At 56.2% G+C, this 18,917-nt stretch overlaps 1 protein-coding gene across 3 annotated transcripts in view; it reads left to right on the plus strand.

Annotated features, from left to right (window-relative positions):
• The first annotated feature begins 4,546 nt into the window (after nt 1-4,546).
• Nucleotides 4,547-18,917, plus strand: part of NTRK3 (neurotrophic tyrosine kinase, receptor, type 3) — a 219,676-nt gene continuing 205,305 nt past the window's right edge. For 2 of the 3 annotated variants that reach the window (XM_010571985.1, XM_010571986.1), the window contains exon 1: nt 4,877-5,124. In XM_010571985.1, the coding sequence (XP_010570287.1) occupies nt 4,877-5,124 (248 nt within the window). Of the gene's footprint in view, nt 5,125-18,917 lie in introns of all 3 variants that reach the window. The other variant, XM_010571984.1, reaches the window with a different exon arrangement.

Raw genomic sequence — 18,917 nt, forward strand, 5'->3', positions numbered from 1 at the left:
CTTGAGAAGAGATATGGACATCGGATCAAAAGCTGCTTCCAAGCTCTTCCCAGGGTGGTGGGAATGAGGAGCTCTGTTTCAGGGAGCAACACTTTTGAGGCTTGTGTGCCTGCATGGTTCAGGCAAAAGGCAAACACCTCCTGGCTCTGCAGGGGCTGATATTTTCCTCCTGCAGCCCGTGCCAGTGATGCCGTGGGGGATGCTATGCCCCCAAACCAGTCCTGACCCCCTCCCCCAAAAAAGCTGGCAGCAGCTCCTGGGCATTTACTCTGCAAGCTGGACCCTCTCCAAAATCACACTTCTTGGGGTCTCTCTGCAAAGGGGCACGTGAACCTGCAGCCAAACTCCCAATGCAGGGGATGAAACCCTTCTCCCTGCCTCTCCCGTCAGAGCTCATGCCCCGTGCTGCTGCCCGGCATCGCTGCATGCTGCCAAACAGCAGCTCTGCCTGTCCTGGGGCTGGCTGCATTTCAGAGGTGTACAAAGTGGTCCTGCTGTAGGCAGATTTGCAGATCCTTCTGGATGAGAAGGGGGCTAGAAAAATGTCAGCTCATCATTTTCAGCAAGCAGCGAGTGCTGTTCTGGTAATAGGGAGTGGGGCGGTGCATGCCTCAGTGTGGGCCTGCCGGATCGATACGGAGATCAGAGGCAGGAGTGGACGTCGGAGCTTATGATGACTGAGCAGATATTGGACCATGGATCTCTTTCTGGTTATGCCTCGAAGGGCTGTGGTGTTTGCTGGCCCCGGGAGGCAAGTGGTGCATTGGGGAGCCTTTACCTGGGAAGTGGGTGGCAGGAGGAAAGATCCTCCCTGAGGGATGGCCAGCCTGAGAGCATGATGCTAAAGGCAGCTGTGTAGGTGGGAAGAACAGAAATGCAAACAAAACAGCTGCCTCCACCTCTGTTCGGGCCAGGAGCCCCCTGGGCATGTCCTGGCCCCGCTCCTTCTGGGCTGGGTGTTTCGGTAGCAACCTGTGTCTCCATGCAGAGGGCAGCTGGGATGGGGGAGATGGGGACCTCACTGCAGAGGAACTGGGGTTTAGTCTCAGCTGAGTGCATCCCATGGAATTTCTGGAGGCTCTCAAAAGCCAGAGGGAACTCATCCCCTGAGCCCCTGTGGGGCAGAGTTCTCACAGGAGGCACTGATTTCATCCTTCATGGAGATGCTTCTTGAAAGAGCAATTTGCCAGCATCCCTCAGAGCAATAACGGCAAGGCCTCTGCTCGAGATACCATCTCTGCGCTCTGACAGCCCCATCACTCATGCCCTGCTCCTGCCTCCCTCTTTCATGGGGACAGGAGTGAGGGATGGAGACAGGGATGGCACGTTCCCACCACTGGCAGCTCCCAAATACTCCCATCCCTTTTTGGGTCTGGGTGTGCAAGAGGTAGTGCTGCCCTCCCTGAGCATCCTCTTCCATCTGTCCAAGGACCGGTGAGGGGTGGTGGGTTCAAGCGTGGGACGCAGGACCAGGGGCTGCCCAGGTCTGGTGCTGGGTGAAGGTTGGTGACCCGTCTGCTCTCTGCAGCAGGGACTTTGCTGTCGCTGCAGTCTCTTCTGCCAGCAGACTCGCCAATCCCCCCTGGCAGCCTGCAATGGGGAGGATGAACAGCCCCCTGGTTTCTTTCTTTCCCTGTCCACCTTCCGCCTGCCCTCCGGGCACCCAGCTGGATGCTCCTGCTCCTCCCATTCCCGCGCTTTGCCCGGCCACGTTTTCTCTGCAAGCGGCAGCTTTATCTATTAGCGGCAGAGGAAGCCGTGGCTTGGCACAAAACCTCCTCATCAGCTGCTGAAGCGGGGCCCGCCTGGCACCGGGTGGCAGAGCAGGGTGTGCATATCATGGGGGTGGGTGGGCTCCTGCATCCCCCCAACCTGGGACAGCCGACCTGAGACCTCCCCAACTTTCTGCGGGTTAAACCTTGTCTTTGCATGGAGAGTGCAAAGCACCTACCTGCCCGCCTCCGGTTGCAGAGGAGGACCTGAAAACCTCTCTGGGTGGGTTTGTACTTCGTTAGCAGTCGTGCTCTGCTCCAGGCCAGGGGTCGACCCCACGCCCTGGGGGACAGAGGAACACAGGGCAGGCTGCCACCCTGGTGGGCGAGGAGGGTGCAGAGTGCTCATGCACGCAGCCCCGCGCCAAGCAGTGCCACCCTGGCACTTCCAGGTGACAGTGGCTTTCCCCAGGTCCCGGCACTGATCTGCCTAGAGGAGTCTTGCTGTGCTGCGGGACTGCAGTGGGTCCCCAAGGCGGGTGTGTGCCCCCAAACATGTCCCCACCCTGTGACTGGCCCTGCGGTAACATGCCAGGGTAGGCTGATGGCCTCACACTGGTTTCACACTTGATGTCAAGTGCCACGAGAAGGTTGTGACCTTGCACCAGCTTCAGTACGAGGGAAGCCCTGGTCTTGCCCCAGGCACTGGTTTTGTGAGTAGTGTGACATCTCTGTCCCCTGTGCTGCTGAGGGATGAACCCACATGCTGGCTAGGCATTTTGGGGTGCCTAGTGTTCCTCGCTGGCAGGGGCATATGACATGGTGCCCTCCATCAGTGTCCTCTCCAGTCCAGTTGCAGTGCTGAGCCACAAGAATGGCATTTATCTGACCTGGGTGGGGAAACTGAGGCAGGGAGTAAAAAGTATGCTTGGGTGTTCTCCTCTCTGGTGCCTTTCCAGCCACAGCCTCTGTACAGGTGCCTGAGGATGGAAGCCGCTTCTCATGGGGCTGGGAACCCACCAACCCCCTTGTACTCCTCTTCCTTGCAGTGCCAGGCACTTAGTAACCTCTTTGATCCAGGTGTTTCACTTCAGTAGTTTGCAAGCAGGCGGGGCTCAGGGAGAAACCAGCTCTCCCACCTTGGTATTTATTCACTAGATGAGTATCCCTGCTTCTTCTGGGGAGCCCTGGCAGGAGGAGCTCTAACAAAGCTGCTTGGTACCCCAGAAGTTCCTGTGGGAGCAGGACTGATGCCTGGTATGTGTAGCCCCTTGCACATCGCTGCTGTTCCTAGGGCCTGTGATAAGGCTGTGCAGCTATGGGTGAGGAGTTACCCAAGCGTGAGCCCTGCTTGTGCCCTGCTGGGACGGGCTCCCCACGAGCATGGCTGTGAGCAGCCTGCTTCCCACTGAGGGGTATGAGTGCATAAATTGTGGTTTTAATCCTCCCTGCAGCTGCTCCCCCCCCCCCTTTTTTACCCCCAAATCCTGTTGCCTCTTCTGGACTAGGATGATTTGGGGTGCATAGCAGAGCCTGGAGGTGTTGGTTCAGCCCATGCAGAGATCCCTCTCTCTCTCCTCCCTGTGCAAAGCCCTGTGCCTGGCAGAAGCCAACCCTTGAAATATTTGGAGTCCTACACCTGTAATTCCTCCCTTCACCCGTGCTCCAGCCTGCAGCACTGTCCCTTTATCACTGTGTCTCTGTGCAGAGGAGCAGAGACATGAAACTATTGGGGGGGGGAGGCATGCAGAAAAGCGCTGTAGAAAAGCAGAGCAAATTAAGCAGAGCTCTGATCTGCTTGGGTTTGTGCTTGCCAAAAATGCACCATGCATCTTAATTCGCTCTGCTGTTCAGCTCGCACTCACTGCTCTCCTGATGCCATTTCGGTGCTCTGAGCTCAGCCTTTTCAACACTTCAGTCTTCCTCTTTCAGGTTTTTTTTTTTTTTTTTTTTTTTTTTTTTTGCATGTCTGATTGCAGGATCTGCTGCAGGAGGGAAGGGGGAAGCCAGGGGAGGGAGGACGGGAGCCCCGACCCTGGGTGCTCCTGCCTGCGCTTCCCGGCAGTCGGCTGAGTCCCCGTTGCATTTTGGAGGCGGGTGTGTGTGTGTGTGCGTGTGTGTCTTTTCTAGAAAGTCCTTCCTGGGTGCTCTCCAGTCGCTTTTTTTTTTTCCCACCCAGCCGTCTGATCTGCGTCTCGCTAGGATCCTCTTAAGAAAAAAAAAAAAAAATTGCTGTAATCCACACTGGCTTTTATTCTCTTCCAGTTCAGTTTAATCTTTCTTTCCTTTCCACCCTTGTGTCCGGATTGCGGGGCGGGGGGGAACCCACCCAACAACCAAGCGAAAAGCAGCATCGTCCTCCTCCTAAAGACGAAAGAGCCTGAGAAAGCAGGAGCCGAGCCAGAGCCCCTCTCCTCTCCCCCCAGCACAAATTTAACCCCAGCTGCAACTTTTCCTTTGCTGGCGGGGCTGAGCTGGGGCTCCAGCAGTGCTGGGGTGGGTTTTTCCCCTCTCTCCCTCCCCTCCCCTAGATTGATTTTAGCGGAGAGGGGGGTGGGGAATCCTTTTTATTGCAGAGCCCGGCTCGCTTTGCGAGCCTTCCTCCTCCTCCTTCTTCTCCTCCTCCTCCCCTGCTTTTTTGTGCCCGCCGCAGCAGGGCTGGCCAGGCCGGGGGAGGGAAGCGATGGGAAGGGGAGGTCGCCCCCTCCTCTCCCTCTGTGTGTTTTTTTTGCAGGTGTGTCAATTTTAATTCTGCCCAGTAGGTGGGACTTGGTGACTTTCGCACCGTTTTTGTTATTTATTTATTTCGCCGGCAGCCTCCCCAGCCTCCCGTTGCAATCCTCCGGAGCGGCTGGCGGGGAGCGGCGGGCGGCGGGCGCAGGGCGGCCGGGCCAGCATGCATCCCCGCCCGCTGCCGCTGCCGCTACCGTAGCGGGAATTACAGCCTCTCCGAGCCAGCGGCCAGCATGATTTCATCTGCTGGAGGATTTTTGCATCTGATCGCTTGAGGTTTTGTTGGGGTTTTTTTGGGTTTTTGTTTTTTTTTTTTTTGTTTTGTTTTTTTTTCCTCCCTCTGTCTTTGTTTCCTTCCCCCTTTCCCCCCCTTCCCCTCCCTCCATCCCCCCTTTCCTCCTCCTCCTCTTTTTTAGAAGCAGCAATCGGAGATGGATGTCTCTCTTTGCCCTACCAAGTGCACTTTCTGGAGGGTATTTTTGCTCTGGAGCATTTGGGGAGACTATCTGCTTTCGGTGCTGGCTTGCCCTGCTAATTGTCTTTGCAGCAAGACAGACATCAATTGCAAGAAACCGGATGATGGGAACCTCTTCCCTCTCTTGGAAGGGCAGGATTCAGGCAGCAGCAATGGCAACACGAGCATCAATATCACGGACATCTCAAGGAACATCACTTCCATGTAAGTGGGGGTGTCCCCGTCCCCCCCGTTCCCCCCCGCGGGTTCTCCCGGCGGCAGGGTGCGGGCTGGGCTGCCGGTGCGGGGCTCAGGTGCCCTCGGCATTGCTGCGCTGCCTGGCAGAGCTCAGCCCGGCTTCCCGTGCAGAGGACGCAGATCCGGCTTTCCCCCTTACCCCCCCCCCCCCAAAAAAAAAAAAAGCCCAGCAACAGTTTGGCCGAGGCTTAAGAAGAATAAAGTAAATGAGATCTGATTCCTTAGCAGGAGAGAGAGCAGCAGGCAAAGATGCTAAAGCTGCTGCTTCCTTCAAGTGTTTGCTTCTGCAAGGGGAGGGGGGACGCCACAGCCACACGCAGCCACATATTTACCCAAATTGGGCAAGAAAAGCAAGTTCTGAGCTGCTTGTTCTTTTTCGAGACTTTGGATCCGATTAGAATGTCATTTTTTTTCATCCCCACGACAGAAAATGCTCCCTTCCCTGCCCTGGCTGAGTGTATCTGGGGATCTGCGGTTTCGCCTTTTTAAGGGGAGGCAGAAAAAAACAGGACAGCGAGATGTCCCTTAAGTAGCTTATTTAACTCGCATTGTTATAATTTTGCAACTTGCCGTGGTGCTGCGATAGGGTTTGTGTGTTCTCGTCTCGGGGTGGTGGCAGTGGGGAGAAGCATCGGAGCAGGGAGATATTTTTAGTTGAGCACTTTGCGTTTGTTTGCATGCTTGTTTATCTGGAAAATCAACTTGAAGTTGCATTATCCTTGTTTGGAGAGGCAGTTAGCAAAGCCCATGTTAATCTCATCAGCATGGAGTCGAGAAAGGAATATATTTCCTTCTCCTGAATCCATCATGCTGTGTGTGTGCAGAAAAAAAAAAAATTCCTCATCTTTTCCAATCTCCGCTCTTTATTTTCCAGTACATTTTTGGGTGAGATGAACTCTGAGCCGTTTCATTATTCTAATGCTAATTGAAATGTGAGCATTTAGGGAAATGTAGCCCCCAGAGCAAGTTGGCAGTGGGAGTTGAGCAAGGAAGAGGTGGAATCCTTTATTCTGGCAGTTAAATGCAGCAAGGTTTGAAATGAGTAATGGAGGATTATTTTTTTTTTTTTTTTCACCTCGATGGCACAGTTGCAGGAGGGAGCAGGCTTTGCCCGGTCTCTTCCTGAGGCTGTTTTATTTGGTCACAGTGCAATTGCAGCAGAGCCATGGAGTAATTGCAGTGCCTGTTTCGCAGCTCTGCTCGTCACCTTTGCTGGGTAAAGATGACAGGAGCTGCTTTCCCTGCTTGCTTACAGGTTCACGCCATGCCCAAGCAGGTTTTCAGCAGATACCACTGACCCTGAACCCCCAGCCCTGCCTTCACTTTGCCAGCAAACCTCTGAAAACCCAGCAGGAATGGGGAAAGTAAATGGGGAAACTAATGCAATGCTCCCCTTCCAATTGCCCAATATTTATCCTGTGTTGTGGTGCTGGAGTGTTTTCTCTGTGATGCCGGAGGGAGGTGGGTGATGCTGGGGAAGTCAGAGAAACTCATGTTTTTTTCCTGGGCTTGCTGTTTGTTGTGGTTTGGGTTTAACCCTTTGGGGAGCGGGGAGCAGCAGGAAAGGCTGCGAAGGGTTTGGAAGCCACCAGCGTGAGTGAGTGAGTGTGCGTTGTCAGATGCACACATACATCTGAACTGCTGTGAGAGGTAGTATTATATGAGTCCTTTGTGCCCAGAAGATGTCTTTACTGCTTTGAAATTGAAAAATGCTGATAAGCAGTCTATAAAAAGGAGAGGGGCAAAAAAAAAAAAAAAAGAAAACCGGACAACTCCAGAAACAGAGATGTTGGGTATTTTTTTGGAAAGAAGCTTCTCTTAAGTTGGGGAAGGAGAAGGTGCCAGTCTTGCTGGAATTTGTATGCATCTCTGCTCCACACTGAGCAAAGCATGTTCCCTCACCCTCTGCATCACTGCCGGCCCCGTGCCTGCCTCCTCGGGCTTGGGGGGGCCGAGGCACAGGACTAGGGTGAACCCCAAAATGCTGTGAGGGGCTGAGACTGAGCATGAGTGAAAACTTTCCCCAGGGGTCTGTGCTTACTGGGAAGACACCAGTGGTTCGTAGGGGATGCTTATGGGAGCAGAGGGATGGTTTGGGTAGTGAGGCCACTTCCTACCAAAGAAGTCACTGCTGGGAGCCAGGGTTGAACCTATGTTTGTGCTCTTGTGAGGGAGACATCAGGTCCTGCACCCTTCCAGACTGATGTCAGGCCTCTCCTTGCCATCCCCCATATCATGTGTGCTGGGGCGAGGGGTACATCGAAGCCCAGCCTGGTCATCGCTGAATCACTCCTGGCATGTGAGTCTGATTCAGCTGGGCACTGAACGGCACTTCCCCCTGCTTGCCATGCTCACCGGGGGCTTGGCTTCGTTAGGCAGCTTGCCTCGTTTGTGGGCAGCGAGTGGGGGTGCCCCCTTCTCCCACTGGGCTGGGGGGTGAATAGGGGAGGCTTAATCCTGTCCCTGTGGCTGGGGGATGTGATGCTCCAGCCTGGTCCTTCCTGCAGGCCCTGGGGAAGGTTGTGGTCTCTGCTCTGTCCTGCTGCTGGTGGAAAGGCAGATGGGATGTGGGGTCCTGAAACCACCCTGGGGGCAAGCAGGGCCTTATTCATGTCTGAAAGACAAGCTCAGCATTGCAATCAGAGCTTGGGTGGTGCTGATGAAAGCCTGCCAGGGCCCATTTGGAGGGCTGGAGAAAGCAAGCAGTGTGAGCTGGCTTGGAGGGCTTGTCCATCATACCCCCCTGGGCCAGGGCAGAGGTCCCTCCATGCCAGCCCACCCCACCCAGGCAGGTCTCCCCAGCACTGGGGGCCAAGCCCTCGGGAGCTTTGGGTTATTTTGCATCTCAGTGGCTGATGAGACCCCCTGAGGCAAGGATGACAGAAGGACAGGAGGCACATCCAGCCTGTAGCGCTGCCCATGGAGGCTGGCATGGCAGGCCAGCCCTGAGGGTGCCTGCAGAGTGGTACTCCATCATCGAACCTCCAGTTGCACCCCTCGAATGAATGGCCTTTGCTCCGATTGCTGCTGCTTCTGGTTTCCCACCCATCCTCCTTTTGGTGAGAGTGGAGCAGCCGCAGTCAGGGTTGGGTGGCTCCTGCCCTGGCTGGGCTGGGGAGAACGGTGGCATACAACCTTCGTGCAAATCCAGGCGGTGCCAGGTTAATGGTGAGGCAGGGGAAGGGCAGGAGGTTCCTGCCCTGAGACGGAGGAGGAGGTAGGGTTGGCTGATGTCCCTCTGCCCTTTCTCAGCCAGCTCAGAAATGTATCCAATTTCGGATCATATCCCTGGGGACGTGGCTCTGAACACAGAGATCCCTGCAGGAGCTGCCAAGGGTCCTGGCTAGCCACGGGGCCAGCTTGGACCCCAGCTGAGATGCTCCAGTTTGGAGTTGTGCTGCTGGAGTTTCCCCCTCGCGATTTGGGAAGAGGATGACCATGGGGCTGGGGTATGTTCATGCCATCGCTTTTCCTTGTGCAGCTGGGTGGCCTTTGCTGTGTCCCCAGCCAGGTGTGACTTGTGGAGATGCTCAAGCTTCCCCTAAACCAGCCTCACCCCTGCAGCATGGGGCTCTATCTATTGCAAGACTTGCCTAAAAAGACCAGATGCACAGGGAGAACTTTGGTCCCGGGGCTCCTGCAGCACAAAACCCCTTCTGCCCCTGTGTACTGAGCAGCTGAGCTGTTTGCCACTCTGGGTCCCCATCCGTGGCACCGTGGCGGCCTGGCTGGTGCATGGGGCGGCTGGGCTCGCCTGTGCTGCCGCGTGTCGGGGTGACGGTGGGCGCCGCGTGCCAGGGGTGGGCCGGGGAGTTACCCTTCTGGCAGCGTGGGCAGCGCCTGCGTGTGCCGGCACAGTGCGTGGGGAAGGACGGACGGAGGAGTTTGCCATCTGGGCCTCCCTACTTCTCAGCTGTTGCTATGGCACTGTAGAGATGCTGCCAGGCAGGCGGTGGTGGCCTGTGTTTGTCACCTCTGGGCTCCCTTGAGGTAGGGAGATGTCCCTGGTATATAAAGCCTTGCTCCCTTACCCAGCCTCACCAGGGGAGAAGGGGGTTCCCTATGGTAAAATACCATTGATGGGTGGGTTTGCAGGGTTCATCTGTGCAGCTCGTAGCTGCCATCAACAAGGTGAGATGAATTCAGAGCAACTCAAAAGGAGATAGGTCGTTGCAGAGCACTGTGGGCTGCAGGATTTTGGGATCCCAGTTGCAGGGCCAAGGGGAAGCCTCTTGCCACCCGCCATGGACAAGAGCAGCCCCATCCTTTCCTACTGGGCTGTCCCACCAGCCCACGGCAGCATCCGCTCCATCCCGTGGGCCTGGCTGAGGGTGGGAGAGCCGCGTCAGAGCTGGGTACCATGGGGGGTGAGCGGCAGCGCAGCCCCCACTTGCTGCGGGGGAGCTGGGAGCATGTGGCGTGGGGGAGAGCGAGGGGGTGCTCAGAGCGGCAGCACCCCTTCGCTGCTGGCACGGGGAGAGCTGAGGCACCAGTGATGCCCACATGCGCCTGCATCTGGGAAGGAGGGAAGAAAGAAAGGGCAGGCATCTTTCTGGAAGGGCTGGGGGGAGCAGAACTTGCTTTGGTGGCCCAAACAACCAGGAAAGGGACTCCTGTGATGCTCAATTTGGTGACTGCTTCGGACAAGAGGGCACAAACTTTTCCCCTCTCTGTGAATCAGCCACAGCATGCCCAGTGTGCCTTGTGTGCTGCTGCTCTCCAGAGATGAAGGGGTCTGCATTCGCAAAGCCTCCCATCTCATCGTTCCTCCCATCTCCTGGTCCCGGAGGCTTTGGCTGCTGCAGAGACCATTCAAAAAGTCCCTAATTCAATCCAGCTTTGTTTTGCAGGGCTCTTGTTTATGCAGAGCGGCTGTCCTGAAGGATGTTAGGATGGGGGAATGGGTGCAGCACAAGGCTGTGAGGACAGAAGAGGGTGCAGAGATGTTTGGGACAAGGAGGTGGGCTGAGATATGGTCTTGTTGCTCTAGAGTTGCTTTAAGCTAGGAGCGCTGGTCCTGACTGTCCTTGTATCGTCCCCCTCGCATTAGGGGATCAGGTCCATGGTGGGTATGCCCTGTGCACCAAAGTAGCTAAACTTGCACCAGGGATGCCCAGGGCTGGGTACATCCCCTGGGCTGGCTGCTGATTCCTTGCTGTGCCCTTACAGCCTTTCTCCCTGCTGACCAGTCCTGGAGGGAGGCAGATTCCTGGGACAGGTGATGTCTGGGACCTCCAGTACTTTTTCAGTGCTCCCTGCTATGTGTGGGGGCAAAGCAGAAGGATCTGGGGTAGACGGGCTATAAGAGGTGATTTTTTTGGAGGAGTCAGCCATCAGGGTCAGGTCTTGGCTTGGCTTTCCCAGCAGTGGCCGAGCTAATGCTGAGCAGAGGACATCAGGGACCCAAGGGTTACAGCCCCTCTTTGTCTGGGACACGGGATTCCAGCTGGGTTGAGTCACTTACCTTTTAATGCCAGGGTCTGCTGATGTTTCTGCCCGCCTTGTGCCTGGTCCCACTGGGGTCCCCAAGTGCTCCCCAACCATATCTGCATTGCCTGGCTCTGCTGGTGGCCCACACCAGGTATTTCTCCAGGGAGGAGACAATTTTGGTGCTTGCCAGGACTTCCAAGGCTTTTTCTGAGCTGAACATAGGGCTTGAGCTGCTGCCTGGACAGGAGGAGCTGGTGACCCAGATGGTTTCAGAGTGCATGTGACATTGCCCCAGTGTTCATCTCCTGCAGGGTTTGGTGAGGTCTAAGTCATCTCTGCCTGCCAGCTTGTCTTCCTGGGCTTGGAGAGGTGAGATGGGGATGCTTTGGGTCTAGGACAGGTGTTTCATGGGGGGAAGAAGCAGAGATGGAGGGGAAGAGACTGAGGAATGACCTGCCTTGCCCTTGGAGGCTCGGAGGTGTGTTCCCTCTGGCTAGGGACTTTTGTAGAGCTCAGTTAGGGAAAGCTCTGCAGGTCTGCTCTACCCCATCAGCTCACCCCTGTGGGGGTGCCACTTTCACGTGCTTTGCCACAAGGCTGCTCGTAGTCTCCCAAAGGCCTTTGACCACCCAGGCATCCAGTAATGCTAGGCTCTTTCAGAGAACCCTCCAAACAGGTCATGGGATGTCCCATGGGATCAGTCTTGGGGAGTCCTGCAGGTAGGTCATGCTCAGCGATGCTGCCCAGTGCTACCCTGGCACACTGGCTTGACCTACTTGATGCAGTGTGCATGCTAGGTGTTGCCCATGATTTTATGGTTGGATTTGGTGCATCCCACTCAAGGGGGGCTGCAGTCAAGCAGGGAGAGAACCAACCCCTGAGTCTGCCAGGCTTCCGAAAGTGAGCGTTAATAATGCTTCTAACTCAGTGTATTATTTACCGGGCACTGTGCAATCGCAGTAATTTTGAACTTTGGGTTTCCTGCAGCAGGGGTTTCGGCAGGTTGTGTAGGTGCTTTCTAAGCTGGTGTGTTTGACAGCAGCCTGCGGGCTCTGGTCTCCCTCAAATTCTCTGTGCATCAAGGGGTGCACAGCAAAACCCCTGCTGAGGCGGTGCTGCGGCCTGAGTTTCTTGTTCAGAGGCTGCAGTTCATGTATGGGGGTTGGATATCACGGGCGCCTTGTGTGCCACGTGAAGAGATGGGGAGCAGCAGCCCCGATCGCTCCACACGATGCTCCAGGTCCCGGAGGACTGTGCGCAGGGCACGATGACCACGACTGCACCGGTCTGGTCCCCATGTTCATCTCCCAGTGTCGTGAGACTGTTCCGGACGGAGGCTATTTGTGCGGGACCGCCTGTGCCTGAGCAGCTCCGTGGATGTATCCTGACCCCCAGCCCCAACCGAACCTCTGCCCTGTGCCCCCCCCCCGGGGGGGGCAGCAGGAGCCCGACTCAGCCCCGGGTACCCTCTCCCCGGCTCAGCCCGGCTCATGCTCTCGTCTCTTCCCCCCGTTGGAGGGTGGCTGTGCCGCTAGAGGGCAAGCGGCAGCGGCAGACAGCGCGGCTCCGGGCTGCGCCGGCACCGGCGGGGACGCAGCCTCACGCCGGCCGGGGCAGCGGGGGGGGTGCGGGAGCGGCCGGGGGCTGCTGGGGCCGAGGGGTCAAGTCGCCGCTTGCTTGCTGTCACGCTGATGGATGCTGCGTGGGAGGAGAGCCTTTGCTCTGGGGTGCCCGTGTTGCTGTGTACCCCTCTTGGGCTCCCACCTGCTCCCTAGCTCAGCATCCCGGGCCCTGGGGTGGGCACCCAGTCCGGTCAGACGGTCCCCTGGGATCTGGGTGGGTTGCTGGGTCATGGCTTCGTCCTCCGTGCCGCTGCGGGAGGATGCGGTCTGTGCACCCCCGCCTACCGACAGCTCTCGTGCTGGTGCTGCAAGCCGTACAGCCCTGGCCCATCTGTGAATTGAGGGCATTTGCGGCTTTTTGGAAGGTGTTGACCCAAGCAGAGCAGGTGCTGTGGGGAGGTGTTTCTGGGCTGTTTGAAGTGCTGGGCAAGAGGTGCCTGATCGGGGCAGTGCGCTTTCACCTGCATCCAGCTTGTGGCTGTGCGTGATCTGCAAGGAAGGCCCTTACAGCTCTGCCCATTTTACTGATGGGCAAGCTGAGGCATGGTGTAGTGGTGCAACTGGCTTGCAAGCAGCAGAGCGGGGATGGAGACTCTTCAGCCCAGCACTGGCCAGGGTTTAAGGAGACGCCAAGTGTGGAGGGTGGGTGGGGGTGGGATAAACAAGGCTGTTCTATTGGTCCTGTTGTATCTAGCAGCCGTGAGAGATGTCCCCAGAGAAATCCTGGAGGTAGAGGCAAGAGGGCACAGGCTGAGAGCTGTCTCTGGAGGACTCCAGGGTAGGTGCAATGCTCTTTGCTCCTCTGATTAACCCTTTGCTGCAGGGGCTGGATGGAGTTTGGAGGGCTAAAGAGGCCACATGTCCTTCCCCAAGGGGGGAATGCTGAGAAGAGCCTGGTGTGAGATAGGGCAAGGAAGAGTGGTGGTAGGAAGCTGGTCTTGATCCTGTAGCATCCTCCATGTGCAGCTCCTGGGGGGTATTTCATCCTCCCTGGCAGCTGGGCCAAAGATGGGCTTGTTATTTCCCTGGTTATTGCCATGTGCTGCCAGCGTGGTGGAAGGGCTGTGACACCCAGTGGTCCCACAACGCAACAGCAAATGGGTCATGGACGTGGGTTAGAGCAGTGATATTGCTCAGGGCCTGAGCTTCACTTCATTTGAAGAGAAGAAGACTAAAATCTCTCTGGACTCCCCTTGGAAGGCTGCACTAGAGTCAGTGCCCAGCTAGCAGGGCTCCTTCACCACCCCTGCTGCATGTGCCCTTGTGCATCTCCAACTTCCATGTACCACCCTGTTTCCCGACCCCATGGGGCTTGGCATCCTGCCCTGTCCCCCTCTGTGTGAGACCTGACCCCTGCTTGCCTGGAAGAGGAGCACCAGGAGAATATGTGCTGTATTTTTAGCTTGTTTTCATGTGTTGTAGCAGTTGGGGAGCCAAAGGAGAAGCCAGAACCATGTGTGCAGCCAGCTTTCCTCCAGCTGCCACCCAACGCTCCAGTGTAGGAGATAATGGAGCCTGTTAGTGACTGTCCCCATCCTGTACCCCCCTCCAGCATGTGCCATCACCCCCACCTTCCCCTTCTCCCAGCTTCAGTCTGCCTAAACGGAAAGGAAAACTGCTTTTTCAATTAAAAACAAAAGTCCCAGCAGTGGAGCACAGAGGTCAGGAAGGATTCTCAGGGGAGTGTGATGGTGTGATAGAACAGATGGGTGGCTTGGGGTGCTTCTCCTTGACCTCGGTGCCTGTTGCAGTGACAACTAAATGACCTCGGGATCCCAGGGCTCCAGGGAAGGATGCAGGGAGATGCCAGGCCCAGGTGCTATTCCCCATGCAGCCCCTTCCCTGCAGCCCTCGTACAGCTCTGTTCTATGCTCGGTTGTGCTGGGGAGGGCACAGGGCACTGGTGCCTTTGCTGTCTGTCCTGTGCTGTCCCTGGGGGACTAAGTGGGTAGGAGCAGATGTGAGCGTGGTGAAGTCCCCATCCTGCTGGGCTGTGCAAGGCTGTCCCTTAACTAGCTCTCCCCAGGCGGTTCCCACTAGGAAATGTTAATGTGGAAATGCTCAAACATGCTGGGAATCTGAGTACTGCTGAGGACCCTGCATGCTCAGGGTTTTGCCAGGATAAATTAGGAACATGAGTGCTCAGCTGAGCCGCAGCGATGCCAGGCTCTAACTCCTGGCCCTCCTGGGACATGAAGCCACATGGAGGAGAGGCTGGGTGCCTCCAGCTGCTGACCTTCCTTCTGCTCCTGGAGCAGCTCTGGCCTCATCCCCCATCCCATGCTCTCTATGGAAATGCTGTGCAGTGACCTGGGCCGGGAACCAGGACTCCTGGCTCTCTGGTCTGTGATGCATCTATGCAAATGCTCCCTTGGGCTGCCTGCTCTTGTCCTGGACCACAACCCTCCTCCTGCCTGCTTCTAACCTGGGCAGGCAAGACCAGCTTGGGCATCCCTTGTGTCCATCCTGGTACAGATGGGATTGCCTCTGGGGAGCTCTGTGACTTGTATGGCTGGAAAGATTTCTCTTGTCCTGCAAACCTCTTGCATCCAGGATGTGGTTGGGTGCTCCTGGGGCAATGATATGGGTCCTGGTTTTGGCTGTCTCCTGTCTTGCCTGTGCTCTCAAGGCCAAAATATATCCAAGGGAAAGTAAGCTAGCTGAAAGCCATCGAGTGACTTGGTAGCTGTTGCTGAGCAGCCTGGGGAGCAAGCAAAGTTCAGTGGGACACAGGGTCAAGGATGCTGCGTGTTCCCAGCTCCCCAGACTGCTTAGAGCATCCCTGCCCTCCTGGGGTTCTCCCTTTGCCAATTCAGAGAAGCTGAGTGTTACTGGGGACTGTTTCCTAGTTTGAGCCTCATATGGGCTCTGGACACATCTGTACTGCCAGCCATCTGATGGGCTGTCCCAGGCTCTGCAGTGGGGAGGGCAGAGTAACACAGAGCACGCTCAGTGTCAGAGAAGCAGCCTGGTGCTCCCTTGACAAGTGCTGTGACCCTCATTTCAGGTTGGGGCAGATTCTGATGCTGGAGGGTGTCCTTAAGAGTATCAGAGCAAAGCCTGAGCTTGAGGAGTGCATGCAAGGCACCGATCTGGTGCAGGGATGCTGGTTGGGCAGGGAGGGAGCCTCTACATCAGGGAGCTCTGCAGGGCCTGGCACCCTGGGGGTTAATGGTAAGGTGCATGGTACAGCTGGAGCGGATTTGGGAGAGGCAGAGCCTAATGAGGCTGAAGAGGTATCAGGTGGGAGAGCTGAGGTGTAGGTATTGGGGGATGTTTGGATTTGTGGGTGAGGCAGGCAGGCAGTTGCAGTGCTTCTCGCAAGATGCTGCAGTAGCCGTTTTGGGAGGAGAAGCTAAAGCTGGGATGCTCTCAGGTATGAAGCTGTGTGGGTTGCCTACCCTGGCTCTGGGCAGGGTGGCAGCCGGGAGGTGGGATGTGGGTGTCTGTAGCTGGTCCCCAGAGCAGCCCTGGCTGCCTGCTTGGTGGTGGGCTTCGGTGATGTGTTGGTGCCTGTCTTTGTGTCCCTCCAGCGCTTTGTGGATTGATCCCCTGGCCCTTGGGAGCACAAGCCCTCGGCTCCTCGGTTGCAGCTGAGATCCCATCTTGGGGCCAAGAGGCACCATTTTGGGCAACACTGCCTGGAAATCCTCCTCTGTCCCTTGTTCTGCCTGTGCTCTCCTTCAGGTCTTAATGGCTGAAGTCTCTAATGCCCCCAGCCTGAGCTGTGCCTGGTGTTGCTTTGTGTTGTAGATAAGCTCTCTCTTCTAGGAGGGATAGAGGTGGGATCCTCAGGCTTTGCCCCAGGCTTGTCCCCGGCTCCAGGCAGGCTGCCCAGCACCCAGTGTGCTCTGGGCTGCCCTGGCCCTTGGGAAAGGATCCCTGCCTTCCAAAAGGCACGGGCAACACAGATTTATTTATTCAGAGACTTAATTAGCATCTTTAAATATTAAATAGTAAACAAACTGCATCTAGTGGGATCAACATTTACAAACAGGGATTTCCCCCCCCCCCTCTCTCTGGGATGTGCACTTGTTTTTTAAGTGTTTGGGGAGGAGCAGCTGTGTGTGGGCTCTGGTTGATGGGTGAGGGACTGACCCACAGGGCTGGTGGTGAAGGAGGGGGAGAAGACGGAGTGAAGGGGCATGAACAGACAGGAGGGCTGGGAAAAAGGAGGCAGAGAAGCAGGGATGTGTGCACAGAGCATGGGTGTTGGGGAATTCCAGAGCCAAGTTCTGGATTTAGGTAATTCTCTGAGGATGTGCTATCCCCCTCCTGCCAAGGCAGGTGGAATGGGACAGGCAGGAGATGGAGGTTCCTGCCATGGCACAGCTAATTGCAATCAAAAGGTGGTGGTCCCTGCAAGGGGGGGCAGTTTGCAACTGATCTGCATCCTATTATCTCTGCAAATGGAGGCCTGCCTGGTAGCGGATTACACTGGGGGTTATTTATTGGCAAAGCACTGTACAGTTTTAATTTTTCCTTTTTGCTTATTCAGGCTTTAGCTCCAGAGGAAAATAGCCTGGGGTGGCTTTGAAATGGATTCTCTCTGCCCCATTAACTTATTCAGTGAGTTTAATGGGCCTTTTTTTCTCTGAGCCTTGAAGCCATCATTAAAAGGCAGAGATTTATAAAAGCAAAGATACTCCTGAGCTTTAGTCAAACTTTGGGGTAGGGGGATGGGGCCATGGTGTTGTCACTGCCTGTCGTTCGGGTCAGGATGCACGAGTTTTTTGCTCAGGGATGTTGTGAGGATTGGATGCTGCTGTTGTGCCTCTCTGGAAGTTTTACACAGAGAAGAAAACCAGGTTTCTTGGGATGCTGCCCATGTTTCTCTGCTGGGGAGATGCTCCTGAGGAGCTGTGGGATCAGCTGGGCTGTGCTGGGACTGAGCCCCTGCCTGTGAGTGACGGGATGTTATCTGGGCTCTCGCGCATTGAGATGTTGCCCAGTGTGACTTGTAACCCGTTTGCACTGCAAAGCTGCTGTCTCTCCAGGCTGAAAGAGAGAAACTTCTCTTGCTTTGTGTAGGCTGCTCACAACTTTATTTTCATCTCATTTATGCCATGTCAGGGCTGGGCAATGCTTTCATGGGTGTCTGTGGTCAATGCTTGGAGCCCTTTCCCTCCCTCCCTCTGCTAGTGGCACCTGGTCATATTGCACCCCTGTCCTGAGCAACCCAATGCTGTGAGAAACTGGGTGTCCCCTGCAAGGATTGCACTTAAGCATGTGGTCTCCTGGTACCTGGTGCAAAATAGGGTGTCTGGAGAACGAGACAGAGATGAAATGTCTGAGTGAACTCCCTCTTTCTTGGGCTCTTCTAGGACCAACCCCTCCACCTTTTGTGTTGCAAACAAGACCTGGTGTCTTTTTGGGGAGTAAATGCAGGAGCGTGTAAAGGTGTGGGTTGGGATGTCATCTAGGAGCACCCTCCTGCTGGCATGTTTGAATTTTTGGTCCCCAGGCCATGATGTGTTGCAAACATTGCTTCTGCATAGGCAGCCCTCGGCTTGTACCATCAATGGGGAGCAGTGGCAGGGAAGGGCTGGGAGCAGCAGGGCTTCCTGGCTTGCTCCTGAACATTAAGTTGAGCTTGTCCTGGCACCTCCTGGAGTGGCAGAGGCCAGCGTGGTGCCTGTCACACTTCCCTGAGTGCCCTGTGCAACGCGATATGCTCTGACGGGAAGATGTCGCCATGTGGTGGAGTGGCAGCCAGAGTCTTGGTGCTGGGACAACTTTTCCTATATATTTCTTACTCCATGTGCAACCCTTGAGGTTAATCCCTGGCAACGTGAGCAGGCCAGGCGTAACCCATGTGCCTCCATGCCCAGCCTGGCACCTGCCAGCTCAGGGATGCTGCTAGTATGAGCCTGGGCTGGGAGGTTTGTGACAGCTGAAGACCCAAACATGCTGCCACTCCTCGTGTTTGCACCATGTGCTCAAGGTGTGCATCCCCTGCCAGCCCTGCTGCAGTTCAGGAGTGGGAGGAAGATGCAGTGGGAGAGGGAAGGGACCTGCATGCTCAAACTGATGTGCTCAGGGTTGTGCGTGTGGGGCTGACGCCAGACCCTGGCTCCTGCTGGGTGCCAGAAGCACCTGGAAAATGGGACTGGGGACTGGGTGATGTGACTCCTGTGCATCTGTGCTGGTGGCCCCAGGGAGGGACAACAGACTGTGACCCCTGCCCACCCATTGCCAGCCTGGCAGCCCCGTCCTGGTGGCAGTGAGGAGCCTTGGCAGTGGGAGAAACGCTGCCTTATTGCCAGCAGATGGGCTGGATCAGACCCTGGCGGGGAGGGCCTGTGGGGCTTGCCAGGAGGAAGGGCCTCCAGCTCCAGGAGGAGATGTCCAAAGCTTTGCTGTTTGTCGTAGCCTCCCTGACCAGTGAGCCTGGCCTTGGAGTGCTGCCTTGGGGCAGTGGCAGGACAGGGACATGCTGAAATGACCCCGAGGGTGCTGTGGCCAAGCAGAAACCAGCTGCAGCGTGCAGCCACACTGGGACGGGGAGGTCCCTGATGCTGGGCTGTCTGTGGCCTCCAGAGCAAGGGGGAGGCTCGTTGCAAATCCCTCTGCTCCCGCGCCCCTCCCTGGGTTGCAGCAGTCAGGGGAAGGAGATGGTTATTTCCTAATAAACACCCATAAAGACTACTTCTCCCCTGTCCCTGTAAATCCTTGCCTTCTCCGTGCTACCTGCTGTGTAAATTGCTG

The sequence above is a fragment of the Haliaeetus leucocephalus genome, unplaced genomic scaffold (genome assembly GCF_000737465.1).
Source record: "Haliaeetus leucocephalus isolate CR32 unplaced genomic scaffold, Haliaeetus_leucocephalus-4.0 Scaffold339, whole genome shotgun sequence".
Classification (NCBI taxonomy): domain Eukaryota; kingdom Metazoa; phylum Chordata; class Aves; order Accipitriformes; family Accipitridae; genus Haliaeetus; species Haliaeetus leucocephalus.